This window comes from Euprymna scolopes, chromosome 33, assembly GCF_053919585.1.
Source record: "Euprymna scolopes isolate OS-2025 chromosome 33, ASM5391958v1, whole genome shotgun sequence".
In the NCBI taxonomy this organism is placed as follows: Eukaryota; Metazoa; Mollusca; class Cephalopoda; order Sepiida; family Sepiolidae; genus Euprymna; species Euprymna scolopes.
The window spans coordinates 37454395-37476196 of record NC_136514.1 but is presented as its reverse complement, the minus strand read 5'-3'; the positions used below and the strand labels follow the sequence as shown (position 1 = coordinate 37476196).

At 30.9% G+C, this 21802-nt stretch overlaps 1 protein-coding gene across 1 annotated transcript in view; it reads right to left on the bottom strand.

Annotated features, from left to right (window-relative positions):
- Positions 1-396: 396 nt before the first annotated feature.
- Positions 397-21802, bottom strand: part of LOC145258010 (sodium- and chloride-dependent GABA transporter 1-like) — a 61493-nt gene continuing 40087 nt past the window's right edge. Inside the window, exons 7-14 of the mRNA XM_080115738.1 lie at positions 21032-21135; positions 19896-20020; positions 12921-13033; positions 11760-11891; positions 6348-6447; positions 4409-4509; positions 3203-3373; positions 397-857 (exon numbers count right to left, since the gene is read on the bottom strand). Of these exons, the coding sequence (XP_079971864.1) occupies positions 762-857; positions 3203-3373; positions 4409-4509; positions 6348-6447; positions 11760-11891; positions 12921-13033; positions 19896-20020; positions 21032-21135 (942 nt within the window). The 3' untranslated portion in view covers positions 397-761. The remainder of the gene's footprint in view (positions 858-3202; positions 3374-4408; positions 4510-6347; positions 6448-11759; positions 11892-12920; positions 13034-19895; positions 20021-21031; positions 21136-21802) is intronic.

The window sequence follows — 21802 nt, the reverse complement described above, 5'->3', positions numbered from 1 at the left end:
TTAGCGTGCTGGACAATTCACATTATATTTTCACGTTCGCGCCGTCCTACCGTAGTCGTTTTTTTTTTTTTCCCTAAACAACTGGAATGGACTTTTCTTGGTGGCCGAACTGTTAACGTTGCAGATGTTTTTTTTTGTTCACTTTATTTTCCTACTTTTACTCATGACTCCGGGTTTGATCCTTCCTACTTACCTACCATAACATTTTAAAACTCCCCCCCGTCCCGGAAACAAACACTCGGGCAACGCCGGGTACCCCCGCTAGTATTAAATAAAAAAAGCTCTTCATATGTAAATAAAAAAAAATGTTAAAAAAGTAATTAAATTCAATAACTGTTCCCATAATGAATGTTTTCCGTTGTATTGATGTAATGAAAACAGGAAGAGAGATTCCGTCTGGTAATCTTTTATTCAATTAAGAATCTTATTACTCGTCTACTTGACAAGCAGAAATGTACATCTTTTATGGCTTGGATTATCAAAGAGGAGATAATCCGTATTTACAAAAATTTATTCGTCAATTTAATGAAAAAACTTGCTGAAAATCATTTAAATACTGGATTGTCTCCCCTGTTTTGGGGTAGAACTGTTTCCAAACTGAAAACAAATAATTATCAGAGGCAATCTAAAGTGCTTACGTGACTAAAAATCTAGCTCTAAATTTGTTCAAATTTATAAGAAAAAAAGAAATGTAGAAAGAAACATGTTTTATGCAAACAATACATTGTTTCTTTTCATAAAAAATAAACATTTTTTGTAATTTAACTCATTTCAGTTGTGGTGTCGTCGTGACATTCTGTGTATTTCTTTATTGCAGGACGCCATTCAGGTGTTGGTTTCATGCTGGATTTCAGTCGCTGGAAGAAAGAGAAAAAAATAACGATTCTTTTTTAGAATTACACCGCTAGAAAAAAAAAAAAAAAAAAAAAAAAAAACAGAAACAATAATGAAGATAATACAAATTACGCACTAAAAATAGAATGTGAGCTTCCCTAAGAATTAAACTACAATACTTGATGATATAATGTGAATGAAGAGAGGCCAGAAATAGAAAAAGAATATGTCTTCTTGCAAAATGTTCGGCACACCTCTACTTGTCCTGTTGTATATTTGTTATATTTGTTAGGACGAATAAGTAAGCATAAAGGAGAGATAACAACGAGACGTCTTTAGGGTACAAGAAGCCATTTTTTATGATATGCCAAGGGACGTAACCCGTACAGTTAAAAATGCAAAACAAGATTGGATAATTCATATCTTTGCAGTCCACAAACAAAAAATTTAAAGAAACGTAATATTGACCGTCGCCTTTACCATAGCCCAGTCATCTTAGATCTATTTTTGATTCTTAAGACACAACAAATCTTACTTTGCTGGATGTGAATGAACAGAGGCCAGAATATGAAATGAAAAATGTCTCTCTGCGCAATGTTTTGCGCATCACATCCGGTTCACAAAAAAAATGGTTAAAGAAACGTAGCTTCAAGAACTAATGTTGTAACAAAAGAGTAAAGATTGACAAAGACCTGTCAGGTAATGATGCAGATTTTGTAAATAAATAAAACTCATTTCACAATAAAAATCATTGTACAATAGCTTCGTCTTTAAGGATTCCTCTCTGCTAACTCCCCCACCCCCACCCCGCATACACTAATTAACTCACTTGATCTACACACGACGGAACTATCTCCAACCTTCCTTTTTTCCTCTACCGGACTGATCATCATTTCCATTTTTTTCCCGAGCTACAGTTATTACGTATCGACTCTTGATTGGACAAAATCCCCAATAAGCACTTTCTTTCAACCAATCAAAAAAACGCAAGAAATATCCACTCCAGATATTGGCACGTAGTATAAGAACTCAAACACGTTGATTTTATTCCTCTTTTGTGTTTCTATTTGCAAAAACGAAACAAATACAACACGTCAAAATCCGATAAACATCCAATAAGCCAAGTTGCATACACATAAGGAGAGATTTTCATGGATTATTAAGCACACACACACACACACACACACACACACACACACACACACACTGTTAATGGAACGCACATATAAAGTTGTACATATAAACGCACAAACAAAACTACGCAATTGACTATTTTGTAGTTGTCATTGCCAAAATGCTATTTTTTTTAATAACAAATATTTTTAAAAATGGGGAAAGAAAAAAAAAATGCTGGAGAATTCAAGCAAAGTCTCCTGAATAAAGACAAAGTGACAATAAACAAAAGGGAGGAAAATATTAAAAAGGGAGCAAATGAAAGCCACCACGAAAAGTATATTAAATTAGTCAAGTTTTATTTAAATAAATAAATGCTGATACGATATTGACAAATAAAGTGGGAAAAATATGCGGTGTCATTTTTAAAATAATCAAACAAAAATAGTCTTACTTAATTTGTAAAACCTGAAAGGAAAGAAGCCTGCGAAAAGAGGTCTTTGTTTCCTTTTTCCAGTCCTTTTCTTGAGAAGCCCTCTCACAATCTTCTAGAACTTTCTGCTTCTAATGTTTTTATTTAATTGGAATTCATTATTGAGATGGGTATTGTTTTATTAATTTTATTTATTGCGGACCATTACCCTCATCTTTTACTTAGTTGTTTCACGACGTTTCGGCCAACTATTCCTCTGTGGTAACCGCGACGGATAGGAACTCTGAATCTCCTGACTTCATCCACTGCAATTACTGCCTTCCGTAGTTGTTGTCGGCTCACCACGTTTTTGGCCAAATAAGCCTCTGGGTAGAATTGAAACCGCTATCTTCAGACAATTCTCACCTAGAACTATAGAGATTCAACGTCTCTTATCAACTGCGCCACGGGTCCCGAAGGACGATCAAGGTTTAATTTTTGGTCTTATAAATTCATGTTTATTTATTTTCTTTTCCTTGTGTTGGTGTAATGGTTGACATTACTTGTTTTCCGAGCCGAATAAACATTTTACATTAAGTAAAAATATTAAAAACTTGCCAGCTAGGTAGAAGAATAACTTATCTCGCCTTTGGTAACATTTATCTGTCATATATTTTATTTTATTTGGTTTTACCACATTTTCGAATCTCTGTGGGTTAAACAAAACGAGATAGTGTCAGCTGAAAGGTTTGTGTGAGACAATGTGTGATGTCACTTAAAAGTGAAATATTTGATATCGGTTATACTGCTGGCTTATTATTCGTCTACAATGGTTTTACTTACCTTTAGGAAAGGGCCTCGCAATGACAATATTTCTTGAAAGGCTGCAATTGGGAAAGTTACGACCGACAGGAGGGCGATAAATGTTCCGACGTAACTGACCCAGACAGGAAACGGCTCCCCTGAGTCATACTTGAGTGGGGACTGATCAACTAAAGTAAGTATCCAAAAGGCCTGTAGAGAAATAAAAGGACTTAAATTTCATATTTGATGATGACGACGACGACGATGACGACGACGATTATGATGATTACGATGATGATAATGATAATGACGATCATGACAACCACCGCGAATACGATGATGATGATGATGATGATGATGATGATTTTTTATCTGCATTACAAATTATTTTAATGCTAGCTGCTACCCACCCGGCCACGCGTTGCCGTGTATGAGTCTGGTTGACGCAACTATTAGATTGATTTATATTGCACACGCACACACGCACACATATATGATGACAATAATAATAATAATAATAATAATAATAATAATAATAATAATAATAACAAAAATAATAAAAATAATAATAACAAAGAATACTAAGAAAAAGATTTAGCAAACCTTTAAGTAAAGTGCTTAATAAAATAAAATATTGAGAACATGTTGGTAAATAAGTTATTTATAAAAAAATGCTTATATAAAAAATGCTTATATCAGATAAACACTGCACCTCTTTTGATTTCATTATATATATATATATATATATATATATATATATACATATATATATATATATATATATATATATATATATATATATATATATATATATATATATATATATATATATGATTGTTGAGCTGGATTAAATCCGACGATATGAAATAAAATGGAGGTGGAAGGACCTGAGTACTCAACGTTTCGCCCGATTTATTCGGGCTTCTTCAAGAGGGATGGTCATTGACGAGAGAGTCGGAGGATTGGGGATATATATACATAAGGAAAACACGCTGCTCTTCCCCATCATTATATATAGCCCCAATCCTCCGACTCTCTCGTCAATGACCATCCCTCTTGAAGAAGCCCGAATAAATCGGGCGAAACATTGAGTATTCAGGTCCTTCCACCTCCATTTTATTTCATATATATATATATATATATATATATATATATATATATATATATATATATAACATATTATATGGAAAATGGATGATACAAATAACCAATAACACAATTAATAGATGGTAAAATTAATCTCACCAATGTAGACAAAGGAGCAACAAATTTGCATAATGGTTTCCAGAAGACATATGGTTTACGGCCTAACATCAATGTTATATCTTCCAAAAATCTTTTAAAACCTAATTCAAAACAAGAGAAAAATTATTGATATCAGAAAATTATAGAAATATTTGACTGATGATCTGAGAGACTGGTCATATTTTATGGGATAAGCTGATATACCTATTTCGGATACAGAGACTATAAATATAGTTGCATTTAACACGTTACTGGGTTAGCGCTTTGTGGCAGCTAATGCTCCAGAAGTATGACGCGTACTTTTGTAACATACTTTTACTAATACACTTTTTTGTGAATTATATACAGTGTGTGTCGTGATTATTACCGGCCTGCAAGGCTACAACACCGCACGAACGGAATTGAATGCAATAACGGCGATGGCAAATGTAGAAGGACTTTAGAGGGTTTTTTTTTTAACTAGGTACAATGCTAGCAATAGTGATGGCAAATGTCACGATTTTCCTGCCATAGTTCTTGTCAAGAAACTATAAATATAATTACATTTAACATTTTTTGAGGATTGAATATATAACAAAGCCGCTGATGCTGGGTGAAGCAGCAGCAGCAACAGCAACAGTAGGTGCATCCGCATATAGATATGCAAATAACCAAGCTGGCTGCGCGAAGTGACATCACAGCAGAGACAAAAGGACGTGTGGCTAGAGAAGCAGGGCGTTCAGCAAAACAGATGCCCGGAAAAGTGGTGTTCGAGACATGGCTGGTGTTTTGAATAGCATGTGCTCGAGACACGTGGGTGACGTCACAGCAGAGACAAAAGAACTGTTTAAATATTTAGAAAAGAATGTGTTGTTGGAAATACCAGACATAAAAGCTTTGCTTAAAAAGAAAATGAGCCGAGTTTTTTCTTCCTTTATGGCGATCCCTGGCAGTTATGGTCCCCTAAATAATGACGTGTACTTCTATAGTATACTTTTTGTTAAAGTGGTTGAAATGGAGATAACAAATGCCACGGTTTTCAAACCACACCAAAGACCATAACTATGGCCGGAAACTTTGTTTTCATCACTCTTGGCACGTCTATATTATTTGTGGAAATGCATTTTGAGGATGCTGGCAATGGTCCTGTTGTCATAACTTTGATCGGTAGAGAGCATGAGTTGTACAGCGGCGCACCTCCAATCGTTGAACATTGTGTCACTTTCAGACATGATAAAAGACTCCTATTGCTCTTGAGATATATACACAACTGGCCAACTAGTAGATGGTCCGCAACAACAAAAAAAGAACCCAGATTTCATCAAACGGAAATGGAATCATGTTGTCTTTTCTAGGGCGACAATTTTATCGTTCAACTTAAAATCATGGTATAGAGTAACATTTATTCCAGCGAATAATGGAACAGTCCAGCGACACCATTAGCTTATGGAAGCATAACAAAAATTAATAATTAAATGAAATATTGTTATAAATTAACTAACTGACTGCGCCCGCACTAAACCTATTCGGGTTTAACCGGCTTCCTCCGAAGTAGGAAGTTTCAGGGGAGTATGAAATTCGCAAGCTGTCCCCAGTCGCATGTATATCCCTGTCAGGGGAGATAACGACGTTGGGTTTTTGCAATTTCTTGCAGGGAGGTGTCGACGTCCTCCGACATACAGCACCTGGAATTTCCAAATTGGTCACCCATTTTAGTAACGACCAGGCTCAACATTGCTTAACTTTGGTGATCTGTCGGGAACTGGTGTGTCAATGTCACTATGCCGTATATATATTGTTATAAATTACGAAACATAAAACAATTTAAGTAAATACTTTTTTAATAAATAAAATTTTACAAATGCAGAATTATTTAAACAATAAATTACACAATATTAGATTTATAAAAAATTAGGTAAATGATAAATATCTTAAAAGATGAATATGAGAACAATCTTACCATAAATCCAGCAAACGGCAATAGATTCCATGAAGATGATAAACAAAAGTGAAATACTGGAACAATACCAGTCTATAATTTGTACGACATAAACTCCTCCCTACAATATCAAAAAGCAATCATTTATTAACTATACCATTTCAAATAGAGCGAAGAGGAATTGATGTTAAATACAATTTTTAATTCAACAACAACAACAACAACAACATTTAAAATAGAACGAACAGAAAATTATTTTAAATAGTATTCAAATAAATCGACAAAGGAGGATATTTCTATTAACATTACAAATAGAACGAAAGTGGAAATTATTTTTAATAAAATTTTACATTAAAAAAAAAAACGAGAATTATTTGAATTTCCAAATTAACGTAAATAAAATTATTCTGAACAACATTTCAAATAAAACTAATAAAAAATATTTTCATATTCCTAATAGAATATTTTGGCATTCAGTGACATGACGCGAATATGTGTATTTTAGTTTCAAGGACCACCGACAGATGTCACTTGTCAGCCAAAGAACAGGGGTCGATAACTCTTCCTTTTCTAAAAGTGCGTGCAAACTAAAATTATATTTTGCTATATTTTTTATACAATTTTTCTATACAAAAAACTTATTCTTAAACCTCTATAAACGTTTCATGTTTTTTTAATTATATTTTGCTACATTTTTTATACCATATTTCTGTACAAAAAAATAATTCTTAAACCTCTATAAATGTTTCATGGTTTTTAAATTATATTTTGCTACATTTTTATACAATTTTTCCGTACAAAAAATTATTCTTAAAGTCTATAAATATTTCATGTTTGTTAAATTATATTTTGCTACATTTTTTTATACAATCTTTCTGTACAAAAAATATTCTAAAACCTCTATAAATGTTTCATGTTTTTTAAATTATATTCTGCTACCTTTTTTATACAATCTTTCTGTACAAAAATATTATTCTTTAACCTTTATAAATGTTTAATGCTTTTTAAATTATATTTTGCTACATTTGTATATAATCTTTCTGTACAAAAAATGTATTCTTAAACCTTTATAAATGTTTCATGTTTTTTAAATTATATTTTGCTACATATTTTTATACAATATTTCTGTACAAAAATTATTCTTAAACCTTTATAAATGTTTCATGCTTTTTAAATTATATTTTGCTACATTTTTTTATACAATCTTTCTGTACAAAAAATATATTCTTAAAACTCTATAAATGTTTGATGCATTTTAAATCATATTTTGATACATTTGTATACAATCTTTCTGTACAAAAATTACTATTAAACCTCTATAAATGTTTCATGTTTTTAATTACGTATTGATACATTTTTATACAATATTTCTGTACACAAAATATTCTTAAAACTCTATAAATGCTTCATGTTTGTTAAATTATATTTTAATACATTTTTTATACAATCTTTCTGTACAAAAAAAATTATTCTTAAACCTCTATAAATGTTTCATGTTTGTTAAATTATATTTTGATACATTTTTATACAATCTTTCTGTACAAAAATATTATTCCTAAACCTCTATAAATGTTTCATGTTTTTTAAATTATATTTTGATACATTTTTATACAATCTTTCTGTACAAAAAATGTATTCTTAAACCTCTATAAATGTTTCATGTTTTTTAAATTATATTTTGATACATTTTTATACAATCTTTCTGTACAAAAAATATTCTTTAACCTCTATAAATGTTTCATGTTTGTTAAGTTATATTTTGCTACATTTGTATACAATCTTTCTGTACAAAAATTATTCTTAAACCTCTATAAATGTTTCACTTTTGTTTAATTATATATTGATAAATTTTTATACAATCTTTCCGTACAAAAAATATTCTTAAACCTCTATAAATGTTTCATGTTTTTAAAATTATATTTTGCTGCCTTTTTTATACAATCATTCCGTACAAAACATAATTATTCTTAAAACTCTATAAATAATTCATGTTTTTTAAATTATATTTTTCTACATTTTTATACAATCTTTCCGCACAAAAATATTCTTAGACCTCTATAAATGTTTCATGCTTGTTAAATTATATTTTGCTACATTGTTTTATACAATCTTTCTGTACAAAAAATATTCTTAAACCTCTATAAATGTTTCATGTTTGTTAAATTATAGTTTGCTACATTTTTATACAATCTTTCTCTACAAAAAATATTCTTGAACCTCTACAAATGTTTCACGTTTTAAAATTATATTTTTATACATTTTTATACAATCTGTCTGTACAAAAATATTCTTAAACCTCTATAAATGTTTCATGTTTGTTTAATTATATTTTGCTACATTTTTATACAATCTTTCTGTACAAAACATATTCTTAAACCTCCATAAATGTTTCATGTTTGTTAAATTATATTTTCCTACATTGTTTTATACAATCTGTCTGTACAAAAAATATTCTTAAAACTCTATAAATGTTTCATGTTTGTTTAATTATATTTTTCTACATTTTTATACAATCTTTCTGTACAAAACATATTCTTAAACCTCTATAAATGTTTCATGTTTTTTAAATTATGTTTTGATACAGTGTTATACAATCTTTTTGTACAAAAAAATCTTAAAACTCTATAAATGTTTCATGTTTGTTAAATTATATTTTGATACATTTTTATACAATCTTTCTGTTCAAAAATATTCTTGAACCTCTATAAATGTTTCATGTTTGTTAAATTATATTTTGCTACATTTTTATACAATCTTTCTGTACAAAAAAACTCCATAACTATAAATTTTCATGTTTTTTAAATTATATTTTGATACATTTTTATACAATCTTTCTGTACAAAATATTCTTCAACCTCTATAAATGTTTCATGTTTGTTAAATTATATTTTGCTACATTGTTTTATACAATCTTTCTGTACAAAAAATATTCTTAAAACTCTATAAATGTTTCATGTTTGTTTAATTATATTTTGCTACATTTTTTATACAATCTTTCTTTACAAAAAATATTCTTGAACCTCTATAAATGTTTCATGTATGTTAAATTATATTTTGATACATTGTTTTATACAATCTTTCTGTAAAAAAATATTCTTGAACCTCTATAAATGTTTCATGTGTGTTAAATTATATTTTGCTACATTTTTATACAATCTTTCTGTACAAAAAATATTCTTAAACCTCTATAAATGTTTTATGTTTGTTAAATTATATTTTGCTTCATTGTTTTATACAATCGTTCTGTACAAAAAATATTCTTAAACCTCTATAAATGTTTTATGTTTGTTAAATTATATTTTGCTTCATTGTTTTATACAATCTTTCTGTACAAAAAATATTCTTAGAACTCTATAAATGTTTCATGTTTGTTAAATTATATTTTGCTACATTTTTATACAATCTCTCCGTACAAAAATATTCTTAAAACTCTATAAATGTTTCATGTTTGTTAAATTATATTTTGCTACATTTTTATACAATCTTTCTGTACAAAAAACTCTATAACTATAAATGTTTCATGTTTTTTAAATTATATTTTGATACATTTTTATACAATCTTTCTGTACAAAAAATATTCCTAAATCTCTATAAATGTTTCATGCTTTTTAAATTATATTTTGCTACATTTTTATACAATCTTTCTGTACAAAAAATATTCTTAAAACTCTATAAATGTTTCATGTTTGTTAAATTATATTTTGCTACATTTTTATACAATCTTTCTGTACAAAAAATATTCTTAAAACAATCTATGTTTCGTGTTTTTATCATATTCATTATTTTATTTTAAGTTATGAATTACTTATTTCTCTTACGAAGAACATAAGTCAATAACTCGTGTTACTAATATGTCACTGACATGCAGAAGTGCCAATATTTTTGATAATATTTCAAATAAAACGGATAAAAGTATTTTAATATTCCTAATAGAATATTTTAAATAACATTTCAAATAGAACGGAAAGAAAATTATTTTAAGTAATACTAGCTAGACGTCCAGTGTCACCCGGTCGTACAATACGCTTTAACATGATATCTTAATTGATGCAGATTGCGTATGTATTATTATAGAATCACTCATCTATTAAATATTATATATTACGAGGAATAATTTGCCCGGTGGACTAATTAGCAAATAAATAAACAAAAAAATAAAAAATAATGATAATGTTATTTATCAAATTCCGTCTGTGTTTGTTTACAATATCACGTCAGCTGATATTTGGGCTTGACGATGAATGCGCTGGAATAGTCACTTCAGATTAATGCTTAGTTTTAAAATCTGCAAACGAAGAAATGATTTGCGGCGATTTTAAATGATACCTCCACTTTTATCCTAAATTGAAAGCGGGACTATTCGATCTGTAGTCGAATGCTCTACCACTCCAGATGCTATGTCTCCAGATGACAATAAATAAATCTTTTTTTTCGAATAAGAAATGATTTGCTGAGATTTTATTATCTCACTTGGCTGGTGTTTCGTAAAACATTTCCCTGTAAAAATTCTCCTTTTTTTTATCTATAAATATCGATAATCGAAAAAATCCGATGAAAGAAGGAACAGGCGATTTTGATTAAAGTTAACGCCTTACACAGCCTAAAATCACGAGTGGAATTGAGAAATTTTACTACCGCACAAGCAGAAAGTCCCGGCTCATAAAACCAACAGTAGGTTCTTTGAAATGACAGGGGCATGTTCGAAATGAATGTCTCTGTTTAGAGCACAACTGAAACTTGATGCTTGATATCTGCATTTTAAACTTTAATTCAGGCCATTATATAAAAATAATGTTAAAAATCAAGAGTACGTTCTTTTCGATTTAATCTAAATACGAAACCTCGTAATTGTAGAGCTAATCCTCAACTCTTTTCCTTTACCAAATATGGCGACATACACCTGGAGAAAGTCGGAACATTAGGGTTGAGTTACTGAAAAAAAAAAGTATCACTCTTTTAGAGAGCATTAATGGAAACTTTCCGTTTGTTTTAAGAATTTACAGTTGGTTACTGATGGAATATAGCCTTAACCTTTTTTGTTATAAATAATTTAGAAATAATATCCCCCAGTGATATTTTTATAACCTTTATAATTTCTTTTGTGATTTTTTTTTAATTTAACCTAAATACGAGACCTCGGAAGTGTAGAGCTAGACCCCCTACCTTTCTATTACCGAACATGGCAACTTATACACCTGAAGAAGGTCGGATTTTACACATGCAAATAGCACCCAAGATGAGAACATTAATCCGATTAATCCAAATAATACAAGTACTTATGGATTTGTTTAAAAATCCGGTTTTGGCTGATATTTCGGGGGGAGGGGGAACGAACTTTTGATAAAACAAATTTTTTCAATGCAATGAGAGTTGATGAAATAGTCTTGTCAGCGTGTGACATTGGCTGTTACAAACCAGTCACTTAATCCTTACCTGAGTCACACAAGGGATTCCAAATAGAAATGAGATAATGCATATTACTCCTGTCACAAGGATCTTTCTGTTATTTAATTTTTCTGGGAATGAGTCACTCAGTGAAGTTAGTAGAACTTGAACGTGAACAAACTATAAAAAAATAAAAAATAAGATAAAATCAATCTTACTATAATGAATACATTGTGTCCGTCTCTTAGCGACTTTATGTCACATTTATAAAATTACGGGCGACTATATTTTTTTTCGGAAAGCGAAAATCAGAATTTCGTGAAAATGGCGAGAGCCGATTTACGAGTGACTTCCAATAAGTTTCCAGACTTTTTTTGTACAGTAAAACTAAGGTTAGATCTCGATCTCGTGAGAATCCGTTGCTTCTGTCGAAAGTTTTAGGCAGACATACATACATGCATTTAAATAAACAGGTAACATTTATATTATAGACTAGCCTGGGTGCCCGGCGTTGCCCGGCGTTGCCCGGCGTTGCCCGGCGTTGCCCGGCGTTGCCCGGATGTTTGTAGGTGTGTGTTAAGCAAAAAAAAAAAGAAGAGTTGTAGTTAGCAGGCAGGCTCGAACCCGTGACGCGAAGGCGGAAAAGAAAGTGGAGGTGTGCGTAAAAGTATTGCTTGAGCAAAAAACAACAACAGCAACAACAAAAAATATGCAAAATTGCAAGCGTAAAAAAAAGTGGTAGTAGGCAGAAAAACTCGAACGCGTACCGCGAAGGAGGAAAAGAAAATGAAAAAGAAAACGTAACGCGTTAGCTGTTGCGTCCATCGCCAAACACGAAACAACGAAGGCTTAAATTAAGACTAGACAATCGAAAAGAGGCGCTGACTTTCGAAAATATCGGCGGAAATAGCGACCCCTCTCTGTAGAAAAGTGCCTAGTTAAGAGTGAAGGAATTAATAATTTGGGCTCATTTTTCGTTATTTGTCGTCCAAAGGGTCGACGTTCAAAATGATTCCGATCTTGTGAAACGACGTCGCCTCTATCGAAAGCTTGTGCAAGACATACATACATACATACATACATACATACATTTAAACAGACTTGGGCCCTTTATATTATAGATGATATAGATGTTTTACTATATTTATTTCTCTGTAGTTGGTGTTATGTTATTTCATTTATTTTTTATAATTTTGAGCTTTGCCTTACCTGACTGTCCATTCCAACAAGGAGCAACATAATAAAGAATATGGAAGACCAAAGCTGAGCGAAAGGTAATGTGGACAAAGCCTCTGGATAAACAACGAACGCAACACCAGGACCTGCGGAAATAAAACAAGAAAAACGAACCCACAGCATAATATAGTCTTTATTTACGTATAACCACGCCACACACACACACACACACACACACACACACACACACACACACACACACACACACACACACACACACACACACACACGCACACACACACACACACACATATATATATAACTACTTCATTTACTCACATAAAATTAATATACGAAAGTATAGATTTATGCGTAAACTTTAAGTATTTACTTCAAAAGTGCTCAATACGTAGGTAGAGCTAGTTAGTAATTTATAAAATATATATGGCGATTAAGCTACACTGAATATTCGGCCTTTCATCCACTCTAGGATTTCTCAGAGCTCTTTAAACATGTTTTAATTATGTATAAGCCTGAGGAATCCTAGAGTGGATGAAACGCCGAATATTCAGTGTAGCTTAATCGTCATATATATTTTATAAATTACTATATATATATATATATATATATATATATATATATATATATATATATATATATATATATATATATATAAAGGTTTTTAGTGGTACAAAATTTTATTAAGGTTTTATAAAGGATAAGTGGAGTCATTATTAGAATTTGGAGGAAGATCGATGCGGGGAGAAAAAAATAAGTAGACATGAAAAATAGTCAAAAGTCTATTCGACTAAAATAAATAAATAAAAAAAGAACCTTGTGGTACCTTTGGTCCGACACTTATCAAGAGACTAGCGGGGGGGGGGGGGTACCCGGCGTTGCCCGAGTGTTTGGAGGTGTGTGTGGTCGGTGGCGGTGGGGGGTGTTAATGAACACATAAGCGAAGTAAAAAAGGAAAAACTTATCTGAAAAAAATGAAGCGGGGGAAGGGGTACCCGGACGGTGGCGGCGGTTATAAAAACATAATATTAAGTAAAGAAAAACACAAAAAAACTAACGTAAGGCAGACAAACGATGTTAAATGTAAAAATCTGAAAAACAAAAACAAAAAAAAAACAGAAAAACGCACGTTAAAAATTCTGAAAAATAAAAATAAAAAAACAAACACGTGAAAAATGGCTTAAATAAGCACGTTTCAATATTAAAATTTAAAAAATCGGTGGGTACCCGGGTGTTTTTGAGTGTGTGTGGTGGGTCGGGGGTGGGGGGTGTTAATGAAAACCTAAGAATACGCGAAATAAAAAAAGAAGAAAAATGAACGTTACGTGAAAAATGGCTTCAATAACCCTGCTTCACTATTAAAATTTAAAAAACCAAAAAAAGACATCTCACACCACGATTAAAACCCAAAACCAACTGAGCTAACACGACGTACACGAAATTGTGTCAGTTATTCAAATATTTAAACTAAATCAGGTTATGACGTCATCTGTCGCATGTGTAGAGCCGATCTCGTCATGAGAGGACGGTTTTTGCTGACCCATCCCTCTCTGTAGAAAAGTGTCGATTTCAGGGTGAAAAAAAATTAACGTTTTTGGCCAATTTTTCGATATTTGTCGGGCGAAGGATGGTTCTTTCATATGAGACCAAATTTGTGAATTTTTGTTCTGTCTGTCGAAAGTTTTTAGCAGACACACAAACATACACGCACACATACATGCATACATACACACACATACATACATTTTCGCTTTTATATTTATGGAAGATTATGACGGCAGCGATTAAAATAAAAAATTATATACATAATTGAAAATGGTGAAACAAACAATAAAAAAATTATAAAACTACACGGGGTGAATTAAATGAATGAATAACCCGTGATATATGTCCCATATTTCAGAACCTAGGGCGAAAAAAAAAAATTAAAAAAACGTAACTTGCTTGCAGATAAGTGCAGAAACAAGAAATAATGACGGAATGTAGGCATTTTTTTCTTAATAAATTAGAGCTCTTTAAACATTTTGTAATTATGTATAAATTGTTTTATTTTAATCGCTGCCGACGTAATCTCTTGACAAGTGTTGGATGAAAGGTACCTCAAGGTTCTTATTTATTTATTTATTTATTTATTTATTATTATTTCATTACAAATAGACAATCAATTAACTCACATTTCATCATTTTTAATAATTCTTGGATTTGTTACTAATTTCGACAATCATATTTCATAATTTTAACTCGCATTATCGCCCCCCCCACGAAAATAATAACTTTGATAAATTGTCTGCGTCGATTATTTTATTACAAACAGACCAATCAATTAACTCACATTGCATAATTTTTCATAATTCTTGGATATGTTACTAATTTCGAAAATCATTTTTCAGAATCTTAACCTACATTATCGCCCACGACCTTATGAAAATAATGACTTTTATATATTGTCTGGGCAGATTATTTAGTTATAAACGCATTAATCAATTAACTCACATTGCATCATTTTTCATAATTCTAGGATATGTTAATAATTTCGAAAATCATTTCTCATAATTTTAATCTACATTCTCGCCCCCCCCCCCCTTATACAAAAATAATCACTTTGATATATTGTCTGGGCTGATTATTTCATTACAAACACACCAATCGATTAATTCACATTTCATTATTTTTCATGATTCTTGGATATGTTACTAATTTCGACAATCATTTTGAATATTTGTAACCCACGTTATCGCCTACCCTCTTACTGAAATAATAACTTTGATATAGTGTCTGGGCTGATTAATTCATTACAAATAGACAATTAATCAACTCACATTTCATCATTTTTCATTATTCTTGGAGGTGTTACTAATTCCGACAATCATTTTTCATAATTTTAACCCACATTATACCCCCTCCCCCTTACGAAAATAATAACTTTGATATATTGTCTGGTTTGATTATTTCATTAAAAACATCAATCAATTAACTCACATTTAATCATTTTTCATAATTTCTGAATATGATACTAATTTGACAATCATTTGTCATAATTTAAACCCACATCATCGCCATATTAAAATGGTTTTCTAAATTTTAACTTTATTATTTCAGCACAGTCTGTATTCTTATTTAATAAATTGTTAGGTGAAAGTACAAAATAGTTTTAAAAACCTCCCCTCCCTTTGTTAAGATTGGTTTTCTAAATAACTTTAATATTACAGCACGGTCCTTATTCTGCATATTAGGTTTTATTTATAAAATTGTTAGGCGAAGATACCTTCCTTTCTCCATATTAAGAATAGCTTTCTAAATAGTAACAGCACGGTCCATATCCTTTGTGCCATTGTCTAATTTTTAAATTTGTTAAATAAAAGTACAGAATAGTTAAAAACATACACTCCCTATATTAATACTGTCTTTCTGAATAATAACGCTATTATTTAAGCACGGTCCGTATTCCGAACGTTAGTCCCGCCCCCCTCTTTTAAAAATATATATGAAATAAAGTAAGTATGCAATCGTAAATTGCTTAAACCATTTCAAGAACTGATTCCATATCACCCCATCACTTAAAAATAGATATGAAATAAATAAAGTTTGAGATCATAAACTGCTTCAGCCGATTCCGGGCCTGACTCCGTATCCCCACTCAGCCCTTCCTTTAAAATATATGCAAAATAAAGTATTTTTGAGATCGTAAACTGCTTTAGCCATTTTCTGGGATTAACTCCATACCCCCCCCATTCTTAAATATATATTCTGAGTCGATTATTTTGTATCTTTGCTTTGCTTTTGTTTTTGTTTTTTAAGGAGGAGATATGCCTGGTAGGAAACTATATTACGCTTACTTGGCCTTTTTGCTAAGATCAAAGTGTAGTATCTGTTCTGGTGCAGCATTTCAGCGATCTCATCTCACCCACGCCATTTGTTTTTAAGGAGATAATGCCTGGTGAAAACAACTTGGTTATTTGGTCTTTATGACCGAGACAATTATTCCTAGAGGAAAGTAGAAAAGAATAAAAAACATAGCCTACCCTATCCATATTAAGAATGGTTTTCTAAATAATAACGCTATTATTTCAGCACGGTCCGTATTTCAGTTTGTTATTTAATAAATTGTTAGGTGAAAGTTCAGAATACTTTGAAAAATACCTTTTCCTCACCATATTAAGAATGGCTTTCTAAATGTTATTATTTCAGCACGGTTCGTATTCCGTGTATTATCCCAACCCATCTTAAAATATATATGAAATACATATGATATCGTAAAATAAAAGATATATAGGCTTACAAATTCAAAACCGCGAATAAAATTTACGTATTATTTCATTCTTTTTTATTAATACAAAAAAATGAGTTGGTACTTTCAGTTAGAATTTAAATCAAAACATCTAGAGTTCCAGCCTAATGTTGTGTTCTCTATTAAGTGTGCGCATGCGTATGACCGCAAAAAATGTCTGCTCGTAGTTAATGTACATTTTATTTACTTACCCCTCCCCATAACCACCTACAAACACCCGGGCAACGCCGGGTACCCCCCGCTAGTCTATAATATAAATTCAACTATCTGTTTAAATGTATGTATTTTGTATGTCTGCCTAAAACTTTCCACAGAGGAACAGATTTTCACAAGATTGGTATCATTTTGAAGCGCTATGTCTCGGAAGACAAATATTGAAAAATTGGCCAAAACCATTAATTCTTTCACCCTCAACTGGGCAGTTTTCTACAAGGAGGGGTCGATTTTTGCGAGCAATTCTTGCAAGTCATCATATCAGTTGGATTGTCTTTGACTAATTTTAATGTCCCGAATTCCTGGTGGTGTCACGGAGCAGAGGTAAGACGTCAGATTTTCTTTCACTTTCTTTTTCGCCTTTGCGTCACATGTTAGAGTCTGACTGCCTACTACCGCTTTTTTTTTGCTCAACATACACCTCCAAATACCTGGACAACGCCAGACACCCAGGCTAGTATTATAACAGAGAGTTTGATCTGTTTTTTTTTTTTTAATTCCAAACTGGGTTTGATGTAGGATGTGTGTTTTCCATCCTATTAAATCTTTTTTGTGTTATTTAATTTATAAACATTGTAAATTGTTTATCTTATTGGACCAAAATGAACATGGAAGGAAAAGAGAGAGTATAGAAGAATAAGGAAGAGGCTAAATCTAAAAAGAGAAAGAGAAAAAGGCAGTATAGGAGAAGAGAGAGAGAGAGGTACGAAAGACGTTTAGTACACGAGCTAGCAAGTTGGCTGGTGACCTCGGTCAACGACCCATTTTATGACCCTTGTTAGTAACTAAGCAACAAAGAAATAAAAGAGAGGGATAAGAAATGTACAGAGAAGAGAGAAAGAGAGCGCGAGAGAAAGGAGAAAAGAGACATTTTCGGTACAGATACCGCTGGGACTTTGCGCCGAATGGCCGTGTAAAATTCCCACCAAACAGCGACAGAGAAGCGAAACGGCTTTAAACTGTCAAAGGAGGCAATGCCTGGGAAAAATTCCATATCAGCTGCGAAAGATGGTGACGTCGGCATCGATAAACGGCGAACTTTACGAATATATGCTTTAATCCGGACGGACGGATATTAAAGACATTTATTTTAACCAACCACTTGAAACAAAAGAAAAAAAGAGAAAAGAAAAATTAAATCAGTAAGTCGTCTTCGTGAATATCTCTCTCGTATACGAGATAACGAATTCATTTTGCCATTATTTTGTTTGGACTGAAGTATTCTTTTGCAAGGTGTACCGAATTCAGGGCACATGTGTTTTAATGTTCATTGTTTTTCATGAATGTCTTTTATCATTTTTATGTTCGAATTCGTAATAGTGTGTGTGTGTATATATATATATATATATATATATATATATATATATATGAACAAATGATTAATAAAACATGTTAAAAACATCTTGAAAAAGAGTTAAAACATATTCAATTTTAAAAAGGAAGGATAAGATAAGTGGATAGTCCTTTATCCGCGGAGTTTCGAAGAAATACTCTCCTTCTCATCAGAGGGCAGGAATTAGCAAAATGCAAGATCGGATTTTGAATGTAAAAGTATTTAATGAAACTACAAGTAAGTCACAGATCTTACTTGGTTAAAAAAAAGGGTAAGGTAAGGAGAATAGGAGGTAAAAGAAAAAATGAAAAAAAAGGACTAAGGACTATCCACTTATCTTGTGCTTCTTTTTAAAATTAAATATGTTTTTAATTCTTTTTCAAGATGTTTTTTAGCATGTTTTATTAATCATTTGTTCATATTATAAGCTCTATTACCTTTCCGGTTTTATTGAGCTTTTACATCTGGCTGAGATTACTTTACTTGTAAATATTAACTCTTTAATATTTATAGTATATTTTAAGTTTACCATTTTGATTACCTTGGAAAACTTATTTTAATTTTTATTTCTTATATATATATATATATATATATATATATATATGTATATATATATGTATGTATATATGTATGTATATACATATGTATGTATATATATGTATGTATATGAATATATATGTATATATGTTTATATATATTTATATATATACATTATACATATATATATGTATATATATGTATATATATGTATGTATATATATACGTATACATATGTATATATATGTTTAAATATGTATATATATGTATATGTATATATGTATGTATATACATATTTAGGTATATATATATGTATATATATGTATGTATATACATATGTATGTATATATATGTATATATATGTATATATACATATATATACATATATATATTCATATATATAGATATATATATATATACATATATATACATATATACATATATACATATATATATGCATGTATGTATATGTATGTATATATGTATATATATGTATCTATATATCTATATATATGTATATATATATATATATATATATATATATATATATATATATATATATATATATATATATATATATATATGGGTGTTTAGTTAATAAGTACATAAAATATCTCACCTTGAGTTATTGTCTGACTGATATCAGTATTACTAATATGAGCCATGTACCCAATAACACTAAATGTTATTAGTCCAGCAAACCAACTTGTTAATCCATCGATTACAGGGATAATCATTGCGTCCCTAAAAATGAAAAAAAAATCTCTAAAAGGATTTGTGCGCGCGCGCGTGTGTGTGTGTGTGAGAGAGAGAGAGACTCGAAAACAGCTAGGCCGATTTTTTATGAAATTACACGATAGGATGTATTTTCTTTCGTTTCGACGGACGCTGAAGATTTATGTTGGAATAATTCATTCCAAAAGGGTTAACCCCTTATAATAAAACCATTGGTACGTCTCGCTAATATGTAATGCATCAGTTTTTAAATAATTCGTATTAAGCTCTTACATTAGCGATCAGCAGTTTATTTCTTTTCACTACATCCTCTCTCTGTCTGTCTGTCTCTCTCTCTCTCTCACACACACATACACTAATATATATATATATATATATATATATATATATATATATATATATATATATATATATAAGTCATTCACATACAGTACTGTTTCACTGTATCAAAACTCATCGGTGCAGCTAGACCAGATTGCAAAAAGTCAATATTCCAATCATTTATTTGTATATGCTCAATTATAAATTAAAGGATTGGTACGAATAAAAGGTGAAATATAATTAAATATGCATATTTTCGAAGGGCAGATAACCTCTCCCTTTAAAGCACCCAGGGAGTGAAAAAAAAACACACACACACCTCAAATCGTTTATAAAAATAAATAAATAAACACTCGTTGCTCGTTTTAATGGTACTACTCCCGTCTTCGCTCTTCAACCTTTTTAGTTAAAAAATAGGAGGCTTTACTTTTTGAACGACATTCGGATATTATATTTGTGCTTCCTCTGTCTAAATATCTGCCCGGAATTTAATTGAAAACAAAGACCTATATTAAGTTCAAATGTAGCGTTTAATCGAATTAAATTTTACAAGTAATGCCATTCCGGTAGTTACTTTATATGCTAGCGTCTCATAGCCGGCGTTGCCCGAGAATTAAATTAATGTTGCTCTAATAATACATGCGTGATTGCAGCGATATTATTAATTTATTATTCGAATACACATCGTATTTTAATTACCTCTGAAAGTTGTTATGAAAATTATTATAACTGGATAATGTTACCAAGCAACCTCCACCAAGTCCAACGGAATAAAATATTTGGACAGCAGCATCTTTCCACACCTGAAAAAAAAAAAAAAAAACAGTCACAGGAAATTAATTTAAAACTACATTCTTAATATTATTCTTTTTAATCATACATTTTTTAGGTTACTAAAAATGTAATTTTTAACATTAATTTAAGTTCTTATAAATCAGCTTGAAACTAGCGGAACCTGTGGAAATTCCACAGCGGCATCTTTCATATATAAAATATTGCCGCTGGGTACTCTATGGACATTCAGCTTGAATGGAGGCCCCGCGATATTATTGTAGCTCTTTTGTTCAAACTATAAAAGTATTTATCTAAGTAATCTGGATAATGTAGTATCAGAATATATCTGATTATTATGGTTTATCTCCAATATCCTTATAGGAGTCTGTGAATATTCCCCTTTGTATGAACTCCCGGCGCGAACGGAGACCTCACGAAATCATTATACCATCTTTAGACAGAACAGATACTACAGTCAGATCCTAGCCAGAAGACCAAGAAGGTATATTTTAGTTTCACGTACGGCCCCAAAAAGCGGCATTATTTTTTAAATTTTATTTTATTTTAATTTTTTTTTATATTGCGTCTTCGGTGATCGGGATATCCTATTTATTAAAAACCAGGATAGAAGGTAATAACATATTACGAACATTAAATGCACGTATCTATATACAAATAATGTAATGTTCGTAGTAT